The sequence below is a fragment of the Myotis yumanensis genome, unplaced genomic scaffold (assembly GCF_028538775.1).
Source record: "Myotis yumanensis isolate MYYU_CA2020_CCGP unplaced genomic scaffold, mMyoYum1.0.hap1 SCAF_17, whole genome shotgun sequence".
NCBI lineage: Eukaryota > Metazoa > Chordata > Mammalia > Chiroptera > Vespertilionidae > Myotis > Myotis yumanensis.
In genome coordinates, this window is record NW_027223768.1 from 24,942,041 (window position 1) to 24,969,212 (window position 27,172).

The 27,172-nt window shown below is 47.9% G+C and overlaps 2 protein-coding genes across 4 annotated transcripts in view; one reads left to right on the forward strand and one right to left on the reverse strand.

Moving 5' to 3' along the window:
* RGL1 (ral guanine nucleotide dissociation stimulator like 1) overlaps nt 1-3,202 on the forward strand; it is a 220,481-nt gene extending 217,279 nt beyond the window's left edge. For both annotated transcript variants that reach the window (XM_070396944.1, XM_070396945.1), the window contains one exon: nt 694-3,202. In XM_070396944.1, coding sequence (XP_070253045.1) covers nt 694-881 — 188 coding nt within the window. In that variant the 3' untranslated portion in view covers nt 882-3,202. The remainder of the gene's footprint in view (nt 1-693) is intronic.
* A 5,818-nt stretch (nt 3,203-9,020) lies between these two features.
* Nucleotides 9,021-27,172, reverse strand: part of COLGALT2 (collagen beta(1-O)galactosyltransferase 2) — a 74,245-nt gene continuing 56,093 nt past the window's right edge. The window contains exons 7-12 of one of the 2 annotated variants that reach the window (XM_070396395.1): nt 21,515-21,591; nt 17,874-17,980; nt 16,657-16,789; nt 15,212-15,339; nt 13,335-13,541; nt 9,021-11,837 (exon numbers count right to left, since the gene is read on the reverse strand). In XM_070396395.1, coding sequence (XP_070252496.1) covers nt 11,561-11,837; nt 13,335-13,541; nt 15,212-15,339; nt 16,657-16,789; nt 17,874-17,980; nt 21,515-21,591 — 929 coding nt within the window. In that variant the 3' untranslated portion in view covers nt 9,021-11,560. The other variant, XM_070396396.1, reaches the window with a different exon arrangement.

Consider the following 27,172-nt stretch of genomic DNA (forward strand, 5'->3'; position numbering starts at 1 on the left):
CTGGATAATTTCATATCACACTTGGAATAATCCTTGTTCAGAAATTGCAGCTGTATAGTTAGGAATCATTGAAATAGACAATAGCTTACATGTTACCAGATATATACTGTCCTATATGATGCTGTTTAATATTAAAATGCAAGCTCTTGATGAAGCAGGACCTCACAAGGAATACAATACTGGTTGGATTAGGGATTGCTTCAAAAAATGTTTTGATAGTCCAACAAAAAAGAGTTCTAGAAAACACTGTAGAGTTTATACTTCCTCCCTCCCTGCTACCCCATGTCATTAGATCCTCTCAGTCTCAAGAAAAGCTGCATATTGGAGTAGTAAATAGACTACAGGAGGAGTGAGACCTGGGTGCTGGTCCCAGTTCTCATGTTTACTGAGTTGTGATCTCGGGAATGTCGTTTAACTCCATCTGGGCTCTGTCTCCTATAGAACCTTCCTCCAGTTAAAACATTCTGCACTTGAACATTTAGTTCATGGGTTGAATTTCTAAGCCCCTATTTGCACTTAGTTTTTTAAAATTGGGATTAAGAAGTTGTGAGAACCTCTTTTTTGGGGGGGAGGAGGTCATTGTCTGGTTCAATTCACAGTCCCAGCCTGTTTCTGGGCAAACTCTGCCCCGGCCACTGTCGGTGCTGGGCTGACCTGCGTGAGCTGACTGCCTCTCTCGCACCTCTGTTTTAGAACTTGTGATCCCAGACTCGGCAAACGTCTTCTACGCCATGAACAGCCAAGTGAACTTTGACTTCATTTTACGCAAAAAGAACTCCACGGAAGACCCAGTGAAACTGCGGAGCCGGACGAGCTTGACCTTGCCCAGGACAGCTAAACGGGGCTGCTGGAGCAACAGACACAGCAAAATCACCCTCTGAAGGGAGGGACCACCGGCCCCTCGCTTGCCCACGGCAGAGAGGGGCTAAGGACAGGCCGTGGTGAGTGCAGCTACCATCCAGTGTTAGAGGATCATTGGTGAAGCCAACAGCTATTTATTGAGTACCTGCGGTGTGATAGGCGCCGTGGGGAGATCGGAGATGAATCTGAAATGAAAAGAATGGACGATTCACTGATCCTCTTTGACCAATTTGAGACTGAAATGCAAAATTACCCACATTTATAAATACATATAACACACATTTGGTATGTATGTGTGTATGTGAGAATACATGAGGGACTTAGAGGATATTCTGGACTGTGGAGAAACAAATTTGCACAATGGCCTGGGGAGTTGAGGTCACTTTTTACAGGGAAATAGAAGGAACTGAGAACCCGGTTTCCTACCTGCCAAGTAAGTGGATCCAGTCCCAGGAATGCAGAGTAGTCCTCGTGCCAGTATTATGAGGAGCCCGCACCGTTTTACAGGGAGAGGAGGGCTTTCCCGATTAAGTGCCACCAGAAGAGAACAGCTGCAGAGGCTGCGGCGCCACGGGTTCCATGAGAGGCCACTTGGGAAAGGGTTTGGATGAGCCCGTGGCTTCCCCGGCCGGCCTCTGCCTTCATCCCGTCTCCTCGGCCCCAGGGAGGCAGGGAGGCCCCACCGACCCACTAGTCCAGCGTCAAGACACTTCTGGAATCAACGTGAGCCCGTTTTGATGTCTGTTTCCCCCTAACTCGCACATCACAGTCATCACTGCACAACTAGCCGTGTTCTTTGCTAACTGGTGGGCCTTTAACGATTGCCTTTTGCATGGAAAGCTCTGTGTCTGGAGCCTTTTGCATCTGGGTGGTGGCACCTCCACACTATGTGCAATTTGTTCCTCAGGTGTAGAAAGTTCTACTGCGTTAGACTCTCATTTGATCATTTTGAGCCTGTGAAAGATTTCTAAGCAGCGACTGCGCCGTTAGCAGCCCCTGGGAAGGTGTTCCCTGCTGGCAGCTGTGTCCTGTTCTACGTTTAACTTGTAGCATTAAGTGCCTCCTCATGGGGAGAGAAGCGGGCTGCGCGTGTCACCTAAAGCATTTCTAAAGAGGTACATTCTTCCACATGGAATCAATGAGGTTTTTGTTTTTTGTTTTTTTAGGTCCCCACTCTTGCTATCACAGCGTTCCTGCTAAGTGACTTTTTTTTTGGTCTCTAGTAACACCATCAACCTCTCCCTTCCAAATCTGAGCTGTGCTGGGGTTTGAACTAAAAAGCCATATTTGAGATGTTGACATGTGTAAGAAGCACTTTCAGAATGTTGTCCTTTTTAAAAAAAATTTCTCAAAATACCAGATTTCATTCCAAAAATAAAGAGAACGAAACCACACATGAAGTGTAGATTGTAGTACGGAGCTTCATTTTTTTTCCTAATCCTGTAAGACGGCTCCCAAAGGTTATGTGAGATTTATGCTACGTAAATGGCTATGAAATATGCAAGAAACACCAGAAAAAGTGTAGACAGGGGCAGTGGACCAAAGAATGAGCCGGGAAGGCGTCACCGTGCCTCTAGACCAGCGGTTCTCAACCTGTGGGTCGCGACCCCTTTGGGGGTCGAACGACCCTTTCACAGGGGTCGCCATCAGAAACCACATATATAATTACATATTGTTTTTGTGATTAATCACTTTAATTATGTTCAATTTATAACAATGAAATTGGGGGTCACCACAACATGAGGAACTGTATTAAAGGGTCGAGGCATTAGGAAGGTTGAGAACCACTGCTCTAGACCTTCCTATGAGACCAGTCCATGCATCGCAAGGACCGACCGGGTTCCAGCTGGTCGAAAGCACTTTCTTCTGATTGTGAGGCTTGTCCCATCGTGCCCCTGTGCTGGGAGGAGATGGCCAGGGTGCTGGACAGCATGGACACTGGAGTCAACGCAGCCTCCGCCTGGATTTCTTGGTCTGGAGGTCAAAGAGGAAGTAGAGAACTGCCGGCCTCGTTTCGAGTGCAGCTACCGGGACACGTGTGCCCATGTGCTCGCCCTGTGTATTTATACTGTACATGTAGAGTCTAGATTTATATACTGCAATGTACAAATATATTTTCCTTTTTTAAAAGACCATGGAAATTCCAAGTAGATAAAACGTAGCCTCATTTATTTAATGCCACTTGAAATGTCTTAAACTTGTTTCCTGGTGGACAGCCGGGTCATGCCTTTAGCTGCTCGCATGCTTGTCTCTCTGCATCTCCATCGTCTGTCTGTTTACCTTTTGGTTAAACTAATAAACTGGTTGGGACTTGGTTGGCATGTGCTGCCGGCCCCAGAGGGATTGTATCTGGAGTATCACTGAGGCGGGGTCCGGGTCCCAGATGTGTCAGTGGGCTCTCTGGATGCCCACTCGGGCTCGGTGCGGGGAGCAGAGGGAAAAGCAGCGGCAGAGTCCAGAGGGACCCTCTCCCCGGCCACTTCCCAAACCCGGCACATCTGGTTTGGGGCAAGAGTGACAAGAAAGTGCAGTCAGATGGGGTGCCTTGCTGCTAGCTTGTTCTTCCTGGGAGCCATGCTGTGGGGGACACTTTTTCTAACATGGAACTTCAGGTTAGGCTCCAGGTCATTACGTGGCCTGCTTGCTGACAGCCGATCCCTAGTCCGCACTTGCGACCATCTGAGTAATCCTCGAAACGGGGGCTCCGTGGGAGGCCTTCCCGAAAGGCAGCCATGCCAGGGCCAGCTTCACTCACCAGCTGCACATGATTGTCATCCTGTCATATTTCCAAAAAGTTCCCAGAATCATTTTCTGGTTTTTTAAAATATATTTTTATTGATTTCAGAGAGAAAGGAAGAGGGAGAGTTAGAAACATCAATGATGAGAATCATTGACCAGCTGCCGCCTGCACACCCCACACTGGGGATCGAGCCCACAACCTGGGCATGTGCCCTGACCGGGAATCGAACTGAACTGTGACCTCCTGGTTCATAGGTCGACACTCAACCACCGAGTCATGCCAGCCGGGCCCCAGATTTATTTCCCAGTGAATTCTTAAATGGATCCAAGTCATCCAATTTTCTGGGCCCTTGTGTTATTTTGGGAGAGAGCCAACTAGGTGTTTCAATAATTGACAATACGAGTTGGGGCAGGGAGGAAGAGGGATTTCTATCTCTGGCACCAGGTGACCACTTTTCCAAGACCATTCTAGAAAACAGGTTCCCTTGTTTTGCCTCTGTCTGGAAACTTGACTTGGAGACTCTTTGCCTGAAAGAATAATGTCTCAAAATTTCCCTTTCTGGAGCTTTCTCCAGGCAGCATAGGAGCACTAGGAGCCTGCAGCCGGGTTTCCGTGGTATCCAGAAGGCTCCTGGAGGCCATCTCTTTTTCTGCAGATGCTGCCGCAACGGCTGTGGTCACATCCGCATCACAGTTCCACTATGAGAAGTTCCTTCCGTCGTGTTTAGCACTGCCGGTTCCCTAGAATCTCCGCTCAAATGAAATACTCCTGGAAGGGAGGCACTAGGTAGGCTGAGGTGAGAAACCCTGACAGCCCAGTAATTTACGAGTGTTACTCTCCATGGTGTCCTGGTGTGATGCACCAGGCGGTTCTAAGGGTGGCCAAGGGTCCAGCAGCGTCCTTCTTCAGTTCTGCCACCTCAGGTCTCTGCTGGCAGAGAGAACTCCGAACTGTCCCTCACGGCCTTAGGGCACAGCGGCACTGTCACTTCCATCCACAGTCCTTGGGTCAGTCCCTGGGGCCGGTCTAAGTGCAGGGGAGGCGGGAAATGAGAGAGAACCCTGAGAGGAGTCCGCGAACATCGCCATCCCCGCCACCGAGGAGTTCTGTCTTCTGAGTCGGGTGCGCAGGTGCATGTTCCCACCGTCGTCAAAAAAGTGGAGGAGGCAGGGAGGGCTGGAGAGGGAGGCTGCCCGGAGCCAACTAAGCGTTGAAGAAAGACAGCTGCTCAAGGAGGAGAAAAATGCCAGGAAGAAATGTGATTTTATCGACAGCCTCACAGGATTTTTCATTGGTCAGCATGCAGTCAGTACCAATTTACTTGCTTGTAATGTTCCTACTTTGACTAAACTAGGAGCTCTTTACGGACGTAGTTGAAAACAAGTCTGATAAATGGAAACTGTTTGCACGTGACCCAGGAGATCAATAGAAGCCAGGCAAGCATAATCATTTTAGCCTCAGAATTTGAAAGCCCCTGCTTGGTGTGGTTTCTCAACATCTCTATCCAGAAAACTGCGTGGAAGCAGCTCACTTAATGGTTGGTGAAACCCAGCGTGTTAACATTTTGTGGAGTCAGAAGGCATCTCAGACACGAAGTGCCCGCCTCCTGTTACAGAGGCGGCTGGGCCCAGAGCAGTGAAGTCGTTGCCCAAGGTTGGGGGCGGAGCTCTGGATTATCAGCTCCACTGTGTGCGCGTCACGGTGGGTGGGCGCTGGATCCAGGAGGTTTTCCTGAGGGACACTCGCCAACGCTTGGACAAGCTGGACAGGATGCCTGGGGTTCTCTCCACCCCCAGCCCCCGACTGCGTGAACTCAGACCATCCGGGTTCGATGGGCAAATGGTTGGTTCTTTAACGCCTTCGAGGAAGGTTGTGCTGCTGGTCAGAGCACTGCTCCGTTCTCCTGAGCACAGTTCCATCTCACAGGTGAGGAAACCGGGCCATGAAAGTCAGGATTCCTGTGCGTTAGGTCCCCTTCTGGGATTTGAACCCATTTCTGAGGCCTAAACTTGGCCCTCCCATGGGGTGGGGTGCGTGCTGGGGGAGGGTCTCCTGTGAGAAGCGCCAGCTGCGGGAGGGTGTGAAGGAGGAGTGGGTGTGACGGGCAGGGCTGCCTTGGAGAGAGCTGGGATGTCCCTTTCAGCCCCTGGAAGCCAAAGAATTCATGTCGTTCCCACCATTGTTTTATCCCAAGGCAGCACTGTGTGCTACAGTTCCAATTTCTTCCGTAAGGGGGACCAGAAAATCAAGTGGGAAAAGGATGCAGTGAATGATTTTAAACTGTTTCTGGTTTGCTCACGGGCATAAAAAATATATCAAGGCACTCTTTTCTAAACGGGACTTAGCTTTCCCTGCACACCTATTTCTGATCCTTGTTTATGCGGTGGCTGCTATCCACGCCTCCAGCAGAAGCCATCAGACAACAAGTCTGATCACTGAATAGTCAATACGTGAAAGGTCACAGGTGGGGAGTGAACAGAGGTGATGTGTGTGTGTGTGTGTGAGATAGGCATTCAGAGAGAGACAGACGGAAACATTAGATGTTAGTGAGAAATAAATAAGGCTGCACCAGAGGCTTTGCCACTGACTACCTTAGCGAAGCCACTTAGCTGTGGTCTCACCTGAAAAGTAGGAGGTGATGATGACAGTTCCCACCTGTGGAGGTGCACGTGGGATTAAAGGCGGGTGCACGCTCGTGAAGAGAGCACGTGGGCACACACGGGGAGGGGCAGCTGCTGCTGTCCGGGAGGCTCCGGTGTAGGTGTAAGGGCAGCGGTGTCTGTCCAGCAGCCCTTTAGCCGTCTCCCCTGCTAAGCAGCCACTCGCTGCTGCAGAGGCAACACTCAGATGTGTGAGCAGCACCCGGGGAACCCGGCCTGCTGCTGCTTTGGGGAAAGACTGACTCTCGGAGTTGGAGGGCAGCCAGGGCTGCTCCGGCGTCTTCCACAGCCCCAGACCACGGCTCCCGGAGGGGCCCCTGGGTCCACGGGGCCCTGCGCACAAGCCAGGCCGGCTGCAGGCTGTGCAGTGTGGACGCCAATGGCCAGGCTGTGACGGAGGGGCCGCTGACGGGCCGGAATCTGTCTTTTCTCCCCTGTCCTGGCACTTCTGTCCCGGGCGCTGTGCTGGGCCTGAAAGCACCTCTTTCCTCCTCCCTGCATTTCCCTCCAGCCTGTGCGCTCCTCTGCCCCTGACGCTCAGCTCTAGGGTTCCTCCCTCTGCCTCTGGGCGATCGCAGCCCCACCCAGTCTCCGCAGTCCGTGCTGGCAGTTCTTAAAGCAGCTCCCACCCTGCAGCCCAGAACATCAGCCCCTGGGCGGCTCCTCCTGTCGGGGGTCTTCTCTTTCAGAACAGGCCGTGCGGTCACACTGTTTTCTAAGCTTCTCTGAAGGACGGAGGCAGAGGGCCGTCCACTACACTCTGAAGGTCAGCTTCCCTCATGAGCAAGAGCTCAGAAGTCTGTCCAGCCTCCCCATGGACCCGCAGGGGGCTGGGAAGCTTGCGCTCTGCGCCCCGGAACTGCTTGGACATGGAGCTTTTTATTGAAACGCCCATTCTCGAGGCAGCCAAGCTGAAGAAACCGCAGGGAGGGGCACACAAATAAACGCAGTAAATTAGCCATCAAGGGAAAGCAATGCTCAGAGGCAATTCTTCATTCTTTCCACCCCTTTTGGGGCACATGGGAGGGCGGCTTTGGGCTGGGAGCAGCCCAGCTGGTGTCCTAGGAGCGTCCGGAGTAAGATCATCTCAATATTAACACATCCGTGGGTGGGAAGAAGCTACACAGGCCATTTCAGGTCAACTCCGAGCAGGAGCCCTTCCTGCTCTGGCCCTGGGAACCCCCTCAGTGTTGGGCAGTCTGCGAACCGACTCTCCCTGAAGCACCTGACCTCTTCGTGCTGCAATGGGAGCCTCGTCCTCGTGCTCTGCGCTTGGGGAGGCACCGCTTTCCCCGTCATTTGTCTAACACGACGGACCAGAACCCACCGTCATATTTCTCTTTTCCAAGGAGGCAAAGAGGCACACGGCCACCGCGGGCCAGGCTCTTCGTCCTCTCAGCCGCCCTGCACTGACTCAGGGCCGCCGTCACCTGTTCACAGGGTCACTTCACTGCTCTCTCCTCCCTCGGCCACATTGAAGCAGAATGTCCTGAGGGAGGAAGGTTCTTTCCGAACAATGAACATCAGCACGACGTGTAGTGACGATTTCCAAGGCTGCCTGCTCTTAGTGTTCTGTGCTACCCATGTCATGCTCTTTTCTTACCATTTCAACTCTCACTTTGTCATTAACTCCTCAGCCAATTCATTCCTTCTGGATCATTTCTCTCCCCCTCTGTTCACCTGGAGAGAAAGTCTCAAAAGCACCTGGTAGACACTCACCTGCATTTGACAGTTACTTGTTAGAGAGGTTTCCTCCCACCTCAGGTGAAAAGATTCCCAGTGTGTAGGTGAGTGGGAACGTTCTGTTTCAGGCACCAGCATTTTCCTGGAAACCTCTGCACTGTCCGTCAGGAAACCAAGCCTAGGATCTCCCCTGAAACAATGGCCTTTGCATTCCCGACGAGGCGGCCTGAGCGGAGGGAGCCCACTTGCCTTGCCGTCATTATCTGGCCTCAACCTTGTTTCTTGTCATCAACCCCAACACATACCTGACTCTCCAGTCCTCCCAGCTCCCCATCCCAGCCACAGCCCACGCCTCCCAGTGCCTAGAAAGCTTGCCCACCTGCCTTGCCCAACCCTCCTGCCTCATCTAGACTCGCATGCATGCCCCCCAGGCCAACACAACTGTCACGTTCCCCGCAGAGCTGCCTCCCAGTCCTCCCAGCAGAACCAGGTACTCTGGGTCCTTGGCCCACTTTGTTCCACCCTCTGAGGTCAGGCCATTCTGCTCTCATGGATGCTCCACGGATCACAGCAGTGGGGCCTCTCCTTGTCCTCTGAGCATCTCAGTGCCCAGCACAGGGCCTCCATAGGGCAGTGCTCAGGCCTGGTGTTTGAAGTTTTGGGGGCAGTATGATCTGCTGAGGCTAAGATGGATTCTCCTTTTGTTGTTGTTTTTTTTTTGCCTCAGGATAAAGCTCTTTGGCTTTGGACAAGCGTCATAGTACCTTCCGGTGAATAGACTGACCTATAGCACAAAAATGTGAACGCCCTCTCCCTCAACACCCTCCCACTGGGGACTCCAGTCTTTCTGTAGCCTCCAATCCTTTTTAGCTGACCCACCTCCACCCGCCATCTAAAACCACCCCTACCAGCAGGAAGGTCAGGGACCACCCTCTCTCGTTTGCTGTGAGGATCATGCAGCCGTGATGGTTACCTCTGGCCTCCGACATCTTCGTTTGAGAGCAAACCTGAACATCCCAATATTGGCCATTGATCATGTTGGAAGAACCAATGAACAATCATAGCATTGAGCCAAAATATTTTTTTTTTTAATTTTTCACAAAGAGCTCTAGAAGGCAAGTAGTAGTTTATCACGTCCTCTCGGGAAATGACACAGCACGACAGACAGGGTAGGGCGCTGGGATGGCGGCTCTTCATCATTGTCCAGAGTCCCCGCAGGGGCCCAGGGACCCCACAGCAAGGCCATGCGGCGTGTCCTCTGCAAGCGTGCTCGCTCAGCCCACACTCAGCAGCACCAGCACTACTGAGGTCACGATCATCTGTCCAGAAGATTCCACCTCAGATCCCAAGATCCAGACCGGGATCCAGGTGGGGTTTGATGGCCAGAGGCAGAGAACAGGTGCCAAGGTTGGAGGCAGAGCCTCTGACACTGCAAAGGTCAGAATTCTTGACTCAAGACTAGAGGGGAGGCGGGAAGAATGATGAGGTCAAGGAAGCCCTGGGTTGCTGAAGAGACAACTTTTTAAAGGAATGCTGGGTCTGCAGTTCGCAATGTTCACAACAAAAGAACGTCGCTTGGGATTCCAGACCTGAGCAGGGAGAGGCAATGGCTGGGCTAAGAGAGTCAGACCTTTCTTCACAGTAGAACAGCCCTAAGCTAAAATTCTAGAATTTAAGACCAATGTCTTTTAAGAATGGGAATTCGGAAACCCATCAGACCAGCTGATGGAGGCAAAAAAAAAAAAAAATGTTCTCTATTAAACAAAACCACACAAACAACTCAGTCCTCCTCCACTCCCAATACCCCAGCCACCTCCCACCCCATTAAAAAGTATTATGAACGTTACACACACTTGCACACACTAAAATACACAAAATACAAGACACTCAAGGAACCTTCGGGATCACCTAAGGAGTTTTCACAAGCTCTCCAGGTGCTCTTCCTGTTTTGTTTCTAGAAAAAAAGAGTCAAGCTCTGATGGTTTGTCTAAGGCTTAGACTCTAAGCAGTAAAAACTGGAGTCAACCTGTTTCCTGGATTATTAGTCTATGTAGAAGAATATCAGCGGTAATTCAAGAAGGGAGGCCAAGACTGGTGTTCTGTGGAAGGCGAGCTGCCTTGTCCTGCAGCCGGGACCTCACCAGGGAGCACTCAGCTGTCACACACAGCAGCCCCGCCCATGGGTTCTGCTCGAACATCAGGACACTGATTGTGCGCACAGAATGCTGGGGAGGCTATTCCAGAGGCGAAGCTCTACTGTTTGCGGCACGAGAACATAAACCTGAAGCAAACCGTCAAGGGACAGCCGAGGATCACAGACGGTGGAGCTGGAAGAGATGCTGCAGTCCAACTCCGCCTTCGACAGAAAATCCATCTATGGAGAAAGCAGAGGTTGTCTGTCCAGATCCTGACTCCACCTGAAGCTTCCCTGGTGGTTGGCCTCAATCAGTTGATCAGTCCGTTGTTTCTGACCAACGTCCCTCACCTGGATCATTTGTTTCCGGACGGTTAGAATCTCCCACTCGGCATAAGTCTGTCTGGGAAATGCAGGAGAACCAGACGATTGAACCGATGTGTCTACACTGACTGCTCCCCAGGGTGCCATTGTGTTTAGTCTTCAAACACGATAAAGTTCAAAACATCTGTTTCTCTGCCTTATCACACAGATATCCCCGCCCCTCTAACTTTGTAAAATAAATAATTCAAACTAGACTGAAACTTGGGCAAGGACAGTTGCTGCCTCTTAACAGTAACTCATGAAACTCACACCTGCAATTCATTCCCATGCAGGGGTGGAGGGGAGCTGATGTGCTGAAACCCTGGGACAGAAGTCAGAGCCAGCCCTCCCCCCTTATATATTAAATTTATCTTCATAAATAGCGCATCTTAATTCCAATGACCACAATAAAAAGGCCAAAGTTTGAGTTCTTTTTTCCTCAAATAGTGACACAAACCCCCAAATATCTACTAAGCTACCCACATGGCCCACTGGAGCCTCATTACAAGAGCTCCGGCTGCCACGATAGTCAAAGGCCAAGGCTCAGACAGACCCAACACCCATCCCTGTTGGACAGCGAGGACTCGGATAGAAAATTCACTTTGCAATAAGGCTCATGACAATTCCTTTCAACAAAAAGCCCAATTTGATTTTAAACTATTTGATCCCCCCTCCCAACTTGTTACCTACACAAGTTTTTAAGGTCACATCTATGACATGAAATGGGCTCACTAGACCAATAGACGTGGCCTCAGTGGGCGTGGCAAGGTTGCCCACCCATTCACTGATGTGACACTGTGGTGATCACCTTCCTCTTGGACAAGTCTCTGAGCCATACTTTCAACCTTAATGTAAGAACCAGTATCAATGGGTAAGTAACTGAAGGACTAGGCGTCTACATTAAAGTTTATCTTAATGGGTACAATAAAGCCTATCTTCTAGCCATCCTAGGAAATTTGGGTTTTAATTTTCTAATTTCTCCTCCCCTCTCAAAAATGTATTAATTTGGATCAATCACTTGGGTTAGATGACTGTGACCATAGGAAAGAAACCGGGGCAAACAGATGGACAGCCCGTCAGAGAAACCAAAGGGTGATGAATGCCGTCCGGCTGGGGCCTTCATAGCTCGTCCCTCGAAGGTGCGGTGTCCAGGGAGGTTGGCGGTGGCAGGGCCTCTGTGTTCTTGGCATTGTGGTGGATGTGGCCTTGCTTCTGGGACTTCCAGGAATGTGTCCTGTCCCAGTCAGTGGCCACTGTCTCATTGTCCCAGATGGTCGAGGTCTCCGTGTCACTCAGGTACCCCGGCTGGCCTGTGTAGTGTGTGGGGTAGATGAGCAAGGGTTCTGCGGAGAAGGCTTTCAAGTCCCTGGATTTGTAATGCTCCTTGTACTCAGCTCTGAAAACAAGAGGGGCACAGGCATGAGGGGGCAGGGTCCTTACAGAACAGGGGGAGAGGGAGAGGGGCCCTGCTTGTTACCTCTTCAATGGTCAGGGACTCATCTGATTATCTTTTAAGTTGTGTCCTTTGTGGAAAACTTTAGTCTATAAATACAATAAAGGTTCTTTAGAAGCTTTCGGATGAGCTAAGCAAATACATAGACAAAGTCAGGATGTTTCTGTTGTATTTGGATAGACAGGTTTAAAATGAATTTCAGCTCTTACTCTGAAAGTTAAGAATTAAGCTCTGTGTGGGACCATAATAATACAAAAATGTGATCACTCTGTAGAAAATGCCCTGTTGCTAGATTAATAAATTAGCAGCAGGATCTGGATAGCAGTGAAGGAGTGAGTGAACGAGCGTAGGCTTGGAGGCAGGCCAACGTGGCTTTGTATTGCAGATCCCTGTGAGTGTAAAGTCGAGAGATGACTTGACCTCCCTCCCAGGGCTTCGGTGCAGATTATGTGAAGTGACATCTGCTCGGCTCCTACGTCAGTGAGTGCCCCATACGTGTGCATTTCCTTTCTGTCAAGGGGATGATGGTTGACCTCCCTGTTTCTTCAGGATTCAGAGATAAAGTGAGTCTCTAATACGTTGTGTAAAAGAGGGCAAGGAGATAAAATGAAGATGGAGGTCAGGAACTCTTAACTGCTAAAATGAAGACCATCTCCTCGAGGAGATAACCCAGCAACTGAGAGAAGGAGCCAAGGTTAGAATCTGGTCTCCTGCTCCATTAAGGAATTTAGGAATCATTGACAGAACAGCAAATATGTATAGAGTTTGGCCGAGGCTCTAAAGACACAGAGATGTAAGACTGTGCCTACCTGAGGGGCTCACAGGTTATTGGGGAGACTGACGAGTAAACCATCAATTACCAAACCCTTTGGTAAGTGTTGGTCAGAGCCAACTCCTGGGCTAGAGAATCCCTGAGCATCACGCTTCCTTCTCCCATGGACCCACCCCAGAGGCCACCTGCCTTTCCCTGATTCTCTAACACACTTCCATGATCACAGGTAGCACCGTATATCATGATGATTGTTCATGGGCCTGTGCTCTCGACTAGGCTGTGAGCCACTGCCTGGCCAACAGGACCCACAACAGACTGAGAAATGAGTTGCAAGTTTTGAGATGCTTAGGAAGATGACCTTCACCTTGAGGTGTATGAGTTTATGGAAGTAAGGAGATCAAAGACAAGGAGAGGACAGAGCAGATTATGTCCATTTAAATTACACATTGGATATTAAAGGGAACCCCTATGCAAGACACCATTTCTGCTTCACCTTCCCCATAAGGGGATAATCACTCGAGTCAACCTCCCTGGGTCGTGATTATGGAAAGATCATCTAGGAAAGCAGTGCACCGTTAGAAAATACCAAGCACTGCCCAGGAACTGAGTAGGCTGGCTCACGAATGCACTGTGCTCACGGGACGGGCAGGGAGTTCGGGGCAACTCACACAGGATGCTTGTTGTACATGATTGGCAGGAACTCGTCCACTGGCAGCATCTTCCCAAAAGGATCAGCTCCAACCAGCTTCTGTGCTCCTTCCAGAGAGAGGGCGTAGCCCAGCGTCCAGTAGGAGTAGTCGGCTTCAACCAGGTTGACCACGTTGGGCACCGCCTTCTCCGGCTCTTTTACTTGCATCCTCTTCCTACCAATGTAACTAAAAGGAAGTGGGCAGAGGAGAAAATTCCAATTGGAATGCCAGACATCCATAGGAATGGGACACGGCTTTGTAGACACTTTTGAAAGCTTGCACCCACTGTGTCGTATATTAAATGCATCAGGCCGCATAGCACGTCACATCTGTCACCAACTGTGACTGTCACCTGCCATCAGTGGGGCCATTTCCCTGGCTCCATTTATCCGCATCCCATCTACTCTTGTCTAGGGGACAGTGTTTAAGCCAGAAAGTAAAGATGTAAAGAGATGAAAGGTCTTTTCAGATCATTCCCAAAGGTGGTATGGGATTTCCAGCTGTGTTTACAGGGGTTGGCAGGGGACACAAAAGGCCGGATGTGAGAATCCTGAGTTTGTTATGTTCAAGTCCCCCGAGTTTCAGCCTGCTGTGTTGTCTGCAAGCGCTCCAAATGCTGGTGGTGAACACAGGGCAGAACCGGCTGTGGGAAAGAAGCAGTCTGCAGGAGTGGCCCCCGGAAGGCTCTTCCTGGGGAGGATGATGCCAGCGCCTCACACGCCCCTAGCTCTGCCCACACTCCCCGCTGCGTGCTCTGCTCTGAGAAAGGCACCCAAACAGGTCCTGTTCTCCATGAGCATCTTAGCAGCTGCTGTCTGACAGGGAGCCAGTCTCTCAATTACACTGTGCTGACTGCAGGGTCTATTTCCCATGGGTCAGTGGAGCCATTGCTAGGTTGCTCTTGAGCTCAGAAGGGTGCCTTTTCTGAGAGAACAAGTATTCCGCCTGGGGCCATAGCTGGCTTTCCCTCCAAGGATGGGAGGGGCGGGGACAGCCTGCCTGAAGCAGGTGCTCCAAAGGGACAGGCTCTGATGGGATGGGATTGCCTGTGACACACAGCTGGGGGGAGAACGCAGGGCTTGGGAACTTTCTGCCTCATGGAGAAAAGAGAAGTGTCATTTGGGTTTAACAAGAAAATGAGAGAGAGGGGGGAGGAGGAAGTAGAGAGGGAGGGAGGGAGGGCAGGAAGGGAAGGAGAAAGGGAGGGAGGGAGGGAGGAAGGAAGGGAGAGAGGGCAGGAGAGAGGGAGAGAGAGAGAGAGAGAGAACTTAATTCCAAGAGGGGGCAGACAATGAGCATTAACCCATTGTTAACTCATTAATGTCAGTTCAGAGCCACCAGTCCCTTGAGCCTGGTTTTCCTGCAACAGCCTCTGACCCTCCGCCAAACCCGGCTGTCAGTGTTCTTCCTGCTGCACAGCTTCCTCTCCCAACAGAGATGCCCTCCCCTTGCTCAGTCTCCCACACCCACGGAGGGAACCTGCTCTATGGGAGCCGAGGTCCAAGGTGACCCAGGACTCTTGCCCTGGAATAAACCCCCTCCATGGGCCACGTGCTTTGAGGGCGGGGTGTCTGCTGTGCTCCCGAGTGAGTGCTCTGTCTGAAGGCCCCTGATCTGCAGGCTGACCCAGGTCTCATAAAGAGTCTCCCACAGTTTCTTCCTCACCCTGCAGAGTACACACATGCAGAACCAGTGGCTACCCTCTGCTCATGTTTTGGTTTCTGGTAATGTTTATGGAGAGAAAATCAGTGGAAGCTTGGAGTGTATCTCCTACCAGGGGGGAGGTGGGGCTCGCTGCCCTGGAAAGGACCCAGTGGCCTCTGGGAGCTCTCTGATAAGGCTGTCTTGTCACTCACATCAGTTCCCAATCCAGCTGAGCCTGGTCAATGTCATCCATCAGTTTCATCAGCTTCTTCTTAAACTGATGTTCAAAACGCACATCATCCTCAATAACAAGAGTCTTTTCCAGCTCTCGATCAATTACCTGCGAAGGTCATCAGTGGGAAGACACTCTATGAAATAATCAATACATATTTTTTTTTTAAAAAAAATATTTGATTGATTTTTTTACAGAGAAGGGAGAGGGATAGAGAGTTAGAAACATCGATGAGAGAGAAACATTGATCAGCTGCCTCCTGCGGGGATGTGCCCACAACCAAGGTACATGCCCTTGACCAGAATCGAACCTGGGACCCTTCAGTCTGCAGGCCAACGCTCTATCCACTGAGCCAAACTGGTTAGGGCAATACGTATTTTTTTATTAGACAAATCAGTACTAAAACATAAGGAGTTTAATAGCATATGTAAAAGCTCATAACTGGGTTCTAAGTCAACAGTAGAATGAATCTATAGACTGTGGTATATTTATAACAATAAGAATGTATGATCTACAATCAAATTAAATGTTCTAGATGAATCTCACAAACATAAGGTTGAGAGATGGGACATACCCTATGGTCCTATTCATATGTTTTTTAAAAAAGTACAAAAGAAGACAAAAGTACTCTTGCTGTCGTTAAAAGTCAGGATGGTGATTACCGGGGGGACAGTGACTAGAAGGAAATATAGAGGGGGTGCATCTGTAGGCTGGCAATCTATTCAGGATCTAGGTGCTGGTTAACGTGGGTGCATTGTTCAGTCCGTGAAATTTCATTGGCCCGTGTTTTACAACCTACATATTTTTATACATTTCTCTTATGTTTCATTTAAAGTTTAAAGAAAAAAAAAAGATAGGCCTAGACTGGATCATTCAGAGAGAGAAGGCATTCAAGGGGCTTTTCTTTAGAGCCTTTTCCTTTTCTTGTGAGAACTGAGCCTTGATCAAGAACCCCACACTCCAATACCACCCTCATCGTCTCATCTGTAAGATATGGGTTCAAGTCCTAGCTCTGCCACTTCTTGCTTAGACAACATATTTATTTCCTCTTGCATAAAACGGGCCCTTCCCTCCTGACCCACCACATGTGACTTCCGTGGGTCTTCTTGTATGAAGTCACTTACTAAATGATGACATGCTAGACACATACAAGGCGTCTCTACTAAGGATGAGAAAGCATCAGCAGGAGGGTGGCCCTAAGAACATGGGCGTCTTCCCCTGTCATTGTCCCAAGGGTCCCAAGGTTACCCCTCCTTGTCTGTGGCTGGCCTTGCGTCAGAGGAAGATACGGAGCAACTGCGACTTTCAAGTGTACTTCCAGAACAGGGGAGGGGCTCACCTTCCACCTGGCCCTCATTCACCCACCAAGTCCCACTCCCCCTCCTCCTCATTACAAAACGCACACATACATAAAGCATCATTTACCTCTTTCCAGACAGAGTAGTGGCTAAGGAAGCAGCCGATTTCACCCCTGGTCAGAGGCCTGGAGGAGTAGGGGTCTCGATACCCAGGCAGCATGTCAATGTTCAGGGCCTTCAGCTGGCTGGTGTTGAGCGCCCTGCGTGACAGAGAACACATCTGAAAATGAACAAGGAGAGATGTCCCCACCACGGAAGCCAGAAAGAAAGTTCTGCATGTCCCCCAGAGCCTTCTGAGAAAAACATCCCAGGTTTTCCATAACTCCTTAGGAGCTCCTGGGGTCACGTGTCCTGGGGGGTCTTATGAGCTTTGTGGAGAGCAGAGGGTGTCTTGTAGTTGGTGTATCCCTCATAATGCCCAACATAGCTCTAAGTATCATCACTTTTTTGACAACTTCGAAAAGTATTTTCCGCATGAAGGAAAGTGGCAAATAGGAACATTAAGTCCCCTTCCCAGCCCCTCGGGGTTCTGCTGTGGGTGTCCCGGCCACACTTCAAGAAACACTGATGGGATTCTCTAAAGGAGTCATAAGAACTCTCACTACAGCTTCTAACCATCCTCCTTAGAGTCATGCAGATAACATTGGAACTGCAGTTTTTGCAAAATCCATGCCTTGAAGGAGGGTGTCAAATAAAAGGTCAAAGCAAAGCAAAGCAAAAGAAAATAACAACAGCAATAACAACCCCCCCTGAAGGGAGCTAACATGTACCCCATGTGACTTGCCTGCCATTCTCGGCAAAGCGATCAGCCCAGACCCACGGAGGCCAGCATCTCATGCAACAGCATACACAGACCATTATGAACTTTTTCCATTCATTTTCATTGGGTCACCCAAGTTTACTAGTAGACACTTTGCTCAAAATCAGGCTCTGAATGCAACTCTGAACGCATTCTTTCCAATACACTGCAGGAAGCTGGGAACCACCCCAACCACTGCAAGAACCCCAGAGACGGGAACATCACTTCCGGCATGAGCCTTCAGCGTCATGAAGACCAGAGATGGCTGGACGGTGAGTGGACTGTGGTCCAGATCTACATGGTGAAATTAACTTCTGTGCTACTATGAGTCATAATGTCTCCCCAGGTAGGCTGCACGGGGCTGTTGTAAAAATGTGTCTATATTCCAATGATCACAGATTCTCCTCACCCAGAACTACTCCATCAGATAGGACACATCCCCACTCCAACCCCATCTGCAAAGGTTCAAGAGGAACCCAACTCACTTTCCATCCACAGCCTCCACGATCTTGACCTCAATCTCCTGCTCATACAGGGTGCGTAGCATCCGGTCCCGCCGGTCCTTCCTGCGTTTGAGATTTATCATGAAAATCTAGCGCAGGGAGAAAAGGAGAAGGAAACACAGATGACTCAAGTCTTCTTTTAGGCTGTTTGAGAATTTAAGTAAATGTAGCAGCAACATTTTAAAGTTTCAGTTGGGATAGGGAGTGGACACTGGAGATTAGTTTATGTTTCATATCAGGTCAAATGACATGAATCCAGATGGACTTACTTTAAAAACTGAGCCATTTGTGACTTAACCCTCCCTGTTTCTCTGATGTTCGTTGGTGAGCACCTCCACCTTGTTTTTGAGACAGGAAAGTTGAAAAAGTTGCTCTCCGCGAGGCTAATGGTGACTTAAATCTAGGCATAGGCACTAAGGGGCAGGAGGCAGCTTGGCAAGTGGTTAAATCCGTCAGCAGACCTGAGTTCCCATCCTGTTATTTACTAGTGTTTGCCTCAGATCAGTTCCTCTGCCTCAGTTTCCTCATCTGTAAAGCTAGGATAATAATGGTCCTGTCTCATGGGTACTAAGTACCAGCTATTATTATAATGTATATCCTCTGTCTAAATTTAAAGTCAAAGAATAAGAAAAATCTAGTCTTAACACATTCCTTTTATTTCCAAAGGTTCCGAACGTAATGATCAAGGTCTCAATTTTAGTAGCTTCTGTGTCAAAATTCAACTTCCTTAAAGATAAGGGCATTTTTCTGAAGGAGGTCAAGGAAGGAGCCATGGCCTCAGGGGCAGCCCTTTGAGGAAGAGAGAAGGGAGAGATGGAAAGAAAGGCTTAAGTGAAGGCTTAAACGAAACTCTGAATTTCCATGTAGATCTGTGGGAAAAGGTATAGAGAGGACTCCTACTGGTCCCAAAGAAGGTGCGCTCAGATCATCCCCTACGAGGGCTGGGTCCACCTGTGCACCCACGTTATCCCTACATTCCTGATAGCTGCACTAGACACATACGTATTACCAGGCCACAACAGGAAGTTACAGATAATGACGCTGTCCTAACTATTCCCAGGTTTAAGGGGCCACAGAAGGACCTAAAGCCTCATGAATGCTATTATAGGTAAATTAATATATTAACAAGGTCTCTCCTATGGGCAGTAATAAACCCACTTAGTCCTCAAAGTGAGGGAGACTTCAGCTGCCAGCAAGAAATGATTGACACATGGCATGGAAAAGGAGAAACCTACAGGAGTGAGTCGGATGATGCTGGCTACCTCTTTAACCATCGAGGTGATATTTCATGTTACAGGGTCCAGACACTTGTTTGTAAAAAGAGGGAGTTGAACAAACTCATCTCTCAAGTCCAGGACAGAGGAAAATGTCTATGATCCACGCTTTATAACAGGGTTGCCTTATGCTATGTCCGGAATAAAGAAGTAACTATAACCAGCCTGCAGTTCAGACTAGATTGGGTAAAACTTTGGTTCATATGGTCATTTTGAGTGTGTTTATCGATGTTAGATGATTTATTGGGATAAAAAGCTACACTAACTAAAACTGCAACTCTACCTTACAAAATATTCTCATTTCCATCCATGTATAAAGCTCTGGGCAAAGAAAGTGAAGGGGGGGGGGGGGCAAGATGACCTCTTTAAAAAATCATCCACTTGATTTAGGGCGAAGTATGTCAGGCACGTCATGATTTCATCACCTCCTTTGTTTACCTAACTAGGTAATTATTTTTAAAAAAAACACAATTTCTATGGTGACCATTTGCCTTGTGACTGGTGATTTTACAACTTGATGGGCGGTGTTCTTTCATATTTCATTTTCTTCCTGGGTAATAGACTCATACTGTGATGGGCCATATTCCACCCCTTCGTTTTACAGATATGGGAAGGGCATTGCTTGTGGCACACAAGGAGCTACCTGGGGTCACTCCAGGAGAGCAAACCACAAAACAAAAACTGAACAGAAACACAACAAAAAAGTCCCCTCACACCAAAGACCTCTGGCCTGGGATGACTTTAGGAAATAACAAGCCTGTCCCAGTTCCTACCAGGACAAGTGCAATAAAAACTGCAGCCACGAAGGAAAAACACAGACAGCTCGCTCATACTTAGTGCACGGTAAACAGAGAAAGAGCCACACAGCCAAATGCAACCCAGACACCACCACCGAGGTCGGAGAGTCCTGGGAGGGGTTGGAAAGGCCCAGAAAATCTTTTTTTCCACCATCCTATTCAGGACAGAGAGAAGATTACCCTGGGTCCAGGAGTGGAGTCCCTGAGGCTGTGTCACTTCCTAGAGTGGGCCCTTTTCAGAAGGCAACTAGGAGTGACCCAGTCATCACACCCACATCCAAATGCAAGACCAGAGCTAGAAGATCCTGTTCCTGTCCCGTTTATTTGCTTCTGTTTGGTCCTTAAGGGAATGTGTTTATAGAAGGAAGATGACATGTGTGAAGACACAGGCTCTTTTACCTGGAGAGCCAGGAGCTCCAGGGGAGGAAAGCTACAGTGACACACGGGAGCCCGTTCAGTGCACGGTGCAGACCAACCTTCTCTGCAGCCTGATGGTTTTTAAAGACATTTATACTTCAAGACCTCTCTCCCATGCTTCCAATCATCTCTCCCCATTCAGCCCTCTGTGGAAATTGCTTAGTAGTGCTCTTTCCCACTTGATAGTCATGAAAGACTTCTTCCCACCCCAGAAGTTCAGCCCCAAGTCAATTTTATAGACAGAACCCCATTTCCCAGTGCCAGCAGCTCTTTACATGGCTGTACTTAGGGAACATGCGTTATATGATACCAGGTGATAAATAAGGACTTTCCTTTCAATGGAACAGCCGCAATGGGCACAGAGCACAAAGCTTGGCCTATAACCTATCCAGATTCCATGAGAAAGCACCCGGTGTGTGGATTCCTGACTCGCCACCAAGTTCCTGAATACAGGACATCAGGAACCATGAAGGAGTCAGTGACGTGGCCCAGCCAAGTATCATATATGTTGGGCATATTACCAAGAGAGGCATCTCTTTATATTTCTGCTTCATTCTTTATGCAATTGAAAATTACTGACAAACATGGCCCTCAGCGAGCTATTATGAAATTCTTGCCTGGGGAAAAGGCAGAATTTTAGAACAGTTTCTTCGTTCTCTTTTTCCTTTGTCCTCTCAACCCTACCCTCAACCTTTTTCCTTGGAAGAACAGCGGAGAGAACATAAAGTTCAGGGTGGTCCAGCACAGTTTCCACCCACTCAGAGTCAGGTTCAAGTTCTCTAATCCCGAGAACACATATCCTCTTTACCTTACCCTTGAGTCTTGATAAAAAGGTTGATAAACTGTGGCAATATTTTAGAAAAAAACCATCAAATTCACTTTCACCACGCAACAGTAGTTTCTTTCCGACTGAATGAGTAATTCACTTTTACCATGATGCTCCTTTTTTAAGATAAGAAAACTGAGGCACAACAAAAAGTGGGTAATTTTTCCCAAGACCTCAGTTTCTTTTCAGTAGCCAAGCCCATCGTGTTGGCTCCCAGACCTATGCTCAGGCCTGTGCATCGATATAAACATACAAGCATGTTAAACCCTTGCACACACATGCACACACACACATAGGCACGTTTCCTACCTCATCAAATCCCATCTTGTCTGGGTATTTAGGGACAACTGAGACAAACTGGGAGGGTTCCATTGGAGGACGGTCAACTGGAAAACACAAGAAACACGCAGAGGGCTTTGTTAGTGCAGGTCAGAGAACAGAAATGCATCCACACGCCTGATCTCTAGGAACACAACCTGCGTGTCCAGGGCAGGGACAAGCACTCAGCACCTCTCCAGGACTGAGTGGCTACACAAGAACCCTGCCAGCCAGGGCCCTGGCTTTGAGAGCATTTGTTTATATGCTGATTGCAGTATTTGCTCCATTGCCCATAAGACTTATTGTCAGATGCCCTGCCAGTGTGGCTCAGTGGTTGAGTGTTGACCTATGAACCAGGAGGTCATGGTTCAATTCCCTATCAGGGTACACAGAGTTGTGGGTTCGATCCCCAGTAGGGGGCATGCAAGAGGCAGCTGATCAATGATTCTCTCTCATCATTGATGTTTCTATCTCTCTCTCCCTCTGCCTTCCTTTCTGAAATCAGTAAAAAAATATATTTTTAAAAAGACTTATTGTCAGAGCATTTAGGGCAACCGATGAGGGTGAGGGCTCTGTAGTCAGATGACCTGGGTCCAGAGTTAGGTTTGTGAAAGTCTGAAACAGTTAGGTGACTTCTCTTAGCCCCTTTCTTTGTGTGTAAAATCAAGATAATAAATGTGTATCTTTTAGGATGTTATAAAATTTAAATGTTACCGGCATGCCAGGCAGGCACAGTAAATTAACATAATAAATACTCAATAACTCTTAGCCCAGGATAACTTACTGTGGCCAATGATGAAAGGGCTCAGAAATAGGCCAGACCCTCTCGGAATAATGCTTTTCCTATACAGTTAAAATGGTCAAAGCCTAGGACTATTTTTATCCCAGCCAGGCAGGGTTAGCTACAGGTACACAAAAGGTCCTTTATTTCAATACAAGCTCAGCTCCGAGGGCCAGCCCACGTCCCAGAACCTGGAACAGGGCTAACGAGGAAGTTTCCAGATGGAAGGAACATCATATCTTAACTCACAAAAGTTTTAATTATTTGAAACTAAAGCCAAAAACAAAACAACTATCTTTACAAGCAATACATGTTAAAGATGGATAGCCATGTTGTTGAAAAACCTGAGAGAGTCTTGAAGACTTTTGGTATTGCACAAATTCAAAGCGCTCATTTGGTTTTTCTTAAAGAGGTAACACAGAATTTTAAATGAAAGCTGGTACGTGGGTTGTTTGAAGACCTATGGGTGATGGTCCTTAATGGATGGTTCAGCAGCATCCATTCTCCTCCGTTCCAGGGACGTGAGAGGAAAACAGTTCCTCACCCTTGAAGTTAGTCACGACCATGTGAATTCCCATTGCTCCACTCTCCAAACCCTCCCTCCCTCCCACCCCATCCCAGCCCCTACAGTGATATGGAGAAGCCATACATTTGGAGCAGCCCACAGTGATGTACCCACATATGGAGGGCAACCGCCCAGGGAAGACATCAGACCGCAGCAGACTTTGTACAGCCAGGCATAAGCCATTGCTGGATTGAGCTGAGGAGATCTGGGCACCGTTTGATATACCAGCATAACTTGCCTCATCCTGACTGAGATACTGTCCCCTCACTGGGATATTAAAGAGAAAGCAGGACATCCAGTCTCGCTAATGACCAAGTAATGTGAAGTTCTAGAAGACAGCGAGACAGGTTTCCTAAGCCAAACTTTAGAGTTGGGCTCTTACATCAGCCCTGACCCATCCGTCCAATTTCTGTGCGAACATAGAGCACATGTTTCTGTTGCCATTAGCAACCCCGAATGTTTGGGTCCTTTCTGTTCCACCTCACTCCTCACTAGTTGCTTTTAACATCAACAAATATTTATTGAGGATCCACCATGTACAGGGTTAGATTTCTAAGAGAAAGAAACGTAACTTATAAACTCCTCCTTGTTTATACCGTTGTTTGAGAAGCCGTCTAGCTCTGCCTCCTCGGACCTTCTGAGACTTGGGGGGGGGGGGGTATTTTTTGAGTTACCCTTTCCACACTCTTGGTCTCTGTTTGGCACTCACATGGCCTGTGAGGCTTTAACATGTCAGCCAAACAGACTGCTTTTAGCCACTTTGCTTCCATCAAACATGGGAGGTCATTGCATTCATAGGAGAAGTGCCCCCCAAAAAGCCCAAAGCGGCTGGCTCCTGAAAACCACCATTGAGCAAAAATTAGAGAAATAAGCCTGGGTTTTGCCACTGAAGACAGAGAACTAAGCCATAGGAAAAACAGGAAATGATATGAGCTAGACCTAAGAAACTTTCTTGACAGTTAGGTATATCCCAGGTTGTTTGGGGTCATTTCTGACTCCATCATTCATAATTGATCTAGACCCTCATTGAATCCCTCTCGATACATATTCCCTCCCTATACCAACATTTGGTGCAACATGTTTCATTGGCTCCTGGATAGGTTCAATAAAGATCTAGGAATAATAATAGCTATTGTGACAGAGTTCTTATCACTTACTGAACTCTGGGCTACGCAGTCTTGGCATATGCAATCACATTTATTTCATCTTTACAACATGTACCGTGGGATAGCTATGAGTGTCCTTATTTTACAGATAGGGAAACAAGGCTTAAATGACTTGCCCAAGGTCACAGATCTGATAGAACTGATATCTGAACCTAAGCCTGATTCTTGCAGCTGAACTCTTAACCCCCAAGCTCTACCCTGCCACCAAAGCTATTCCTTGGTAGTCCTTGGAGCCAAGTTGGCCTTGGGCAATGGGTCTGGGTTCATAGTAGCTCAGTTAGCTAAGTCCTTGCTTCTGGAGCACCCACCATCCAGCATACAACATATCAGCCCAGTCACACTTGGAAAAGTATTTGAGAAATTATGCTTGCACCAAATCCTAACACTTCTCTATAACTTCTCCTGAACTTCCATTGCTCTAGCCACCACCCTAGCTCATGTGCTCATTCACCATGCTTGGGGTGTTTTAATATTTTTTAAACACTCATGTGCTCTTACTCTTGCCTCATTCTAACTCATTCATTGTGCACACTGTTGAAAATATCATTTTCTTCCACAAAAGAGCTCTGTTCTTGACCGTGACACTCAAGTGTTTTATAATTTAAGTGCTTTCATATTCACCACATCATTTTATAGCTTCTTTTTTATTGTTGTTCTTTTGTAGAGATGAAGAAATTCAGACCAACCTAGATATAGACTTGCTCAAGGTCAAATAGTGAGTGATGGGAGGAGCTAGAACTCAGTTTTAGACCTTATGACTTCAGATCCAATATTCTTTTTAATATTTTTAATATTTTATTGATTTTTCTAGAGAGAAGAAGGGAGAGGGAAAGAAGGAGAGAAACATCGATGTGAGAGCGAAACATTGATCAGCTCCCCCTGCACTCCTCAACTGGGATCAAGCCCACAATCTGGGCATGTGCTCTGACTAGGAATTAAACCAGCAACCTTCTGTTGCACAGGATGATGCCCAACCAACTGAGCCACACTGGCCAGGGCATATCCAATATTCTTAATAATCTACATGACATTCTGTTGTCTCAAAATGTCATTGCTGATAATGGGCACCTAAGATTTCCATCATCTCATGCTCTGATTTGCAAGAGCAAACTTCTCATACCTCATACCCATTTATTTCTAACACTTTCATAAGCTCTAGCTTCCTACAATTCACCCCCAAATTTGCTGCACAGGAAGCACATCCCCAAATTTCTGTGCAGCTCCCACCACTCATTCCAAACTGTTCATCCTCCATCCTTCAAAACTCCCAGCCTCCTTGATGCTTATTTTCAGACCACCTACCTCCTCATCAGGCCCCTTCAGCCACTGATGACTATGGCTTCTGGCTCATGGTCTCACTGTTATCATTCTTAGAAACCTCAGCATCCATGTGGATCTGTCTAACAGCCTAGTGACTCCCAGGTCCTAGACCTTAGTACCAGCAAGCATTCCTTCAGTGACCCACTACCCTGCCTGCACCCATCATGCCCTTCATGCCTTGCTTCCATCAGTACCCAACCCAGACCTCATGGTCCAGTACTCTAACCATTCCTAGTAAGCACTCTTAAATCTTTTCCATTAATCTTGTTTAGCAAAACCCCAATCTTGGTTAAATTCAATTGTCCATTTACACAGCACCGAGAAAAATTCCGCAAGAGAAATTCACACAGTTGTTCTGACTGAGTCATTTCAAAACTATAACCACAGATGTCAAATTGGCACTCAACACTGCCAAATATGCAACTATATACTTCCATAGTAAATTTACTTTCTGTTCTCTGAAAGATATATTTTATGCCTTTTTTCTTTCTTCTGAAATCTCCAACATCTCTCTCAAGCTGTTGATTGGAGTACATATGTCATAGAGAAAATATTCAAAGTCAAATTAGTCCTGCCTTTTCCTTTGACCTCAAATTTACAAACTCAGAAGCATCCCACACGTTCTGACTTCTACCCATTGGCTACCGTGGGAGAAGCATCCCTGTTCCTATCTAGGACAACCTCTCCAATGTTGCCCTGGCTTACAACGCCTTCTGTTTTCTCAAGGTCTTCAGCCTTAACAGTCATCTTCCTCTCTTCTACACCATCAAGTTCTCCTTCTCAGCACACAAATATGCTAAAATCCTATCTTAAAAAATAACACACAAAACATAACAACCTCTGCCTTGATCTCTCACTGCCTTCCAGTCACCATCCTATTCCTCTAACTCTCCATCGCAGCAAGATCCCATTCTCTCATCTCCCCATTGTTCTCTCTTCAGCCCACTCCAATGGGCTTGCATCCCCATCGGTTCACTGAAGTGGCTCTTATCAAGGCCACCACAGATCTCTATCTCGACAGAACAAATGATCAATTCTCTATCCTCACTTTACTTGACTTCTCAGCAGCATCTGGCTCCTTCTTGAACAGTTCTCATTTTTTCCTTCCAGCTTTCTGGCTGTTCGTCTCCCCCAGGGATCTGTCCTCCTCCCTCTCCTCTTCTCTTTCGATGTTCTGTTACTAAACAAGTTCACTCTGTTCCATGGCTTCAAATATCCTTTTAATTCGAATGACCTCAAATGTCTGTCTCCAGCTGGAGTCTCTTCCTGAACTCCAGATTCATAGAGCCAAGTATCTCCTAATCTTTCCATTCAGATGTTCAATAAATATCTTAAACTTACATCACCAAAACTTCTCTCCCAAATCTTTTCCCATGAAGCCTTTCCCACTTCATTAACTGGTAAACCAGGCCCAAATCCTGGAGCCATCCTTGATTCCTTTCTTTCCTCACAGGCTGCATCCAGGTCTCTGTAAGTCCTATTGGCTCCACCACCAAAACATATCCTAAATCTGCTTGCTTTTCATCTCCTCCCGGCTACAGCTTATATCCCAAACACCATCTTTCCTCACCAAGAGAGCTACACTGGACCCCCTATACCAGGGGTGGGCAAACTTTTTGACTCGAGGGCCACAATGGGTTCTTAAATTAGACTGGAGGGCCGGAACAAAAACATGGATGGAGTGTTTGTGTGAACTAATATAAATTCAAAGTAAACATCATTACATAAAAGGGTACGGTCTTTTTTTTTTTTAGTTTTATTCATTTCAAACGGGCCGGATCCGGCCCGCGGGCCGTAGTTTGCCCACGGCTGCCCTA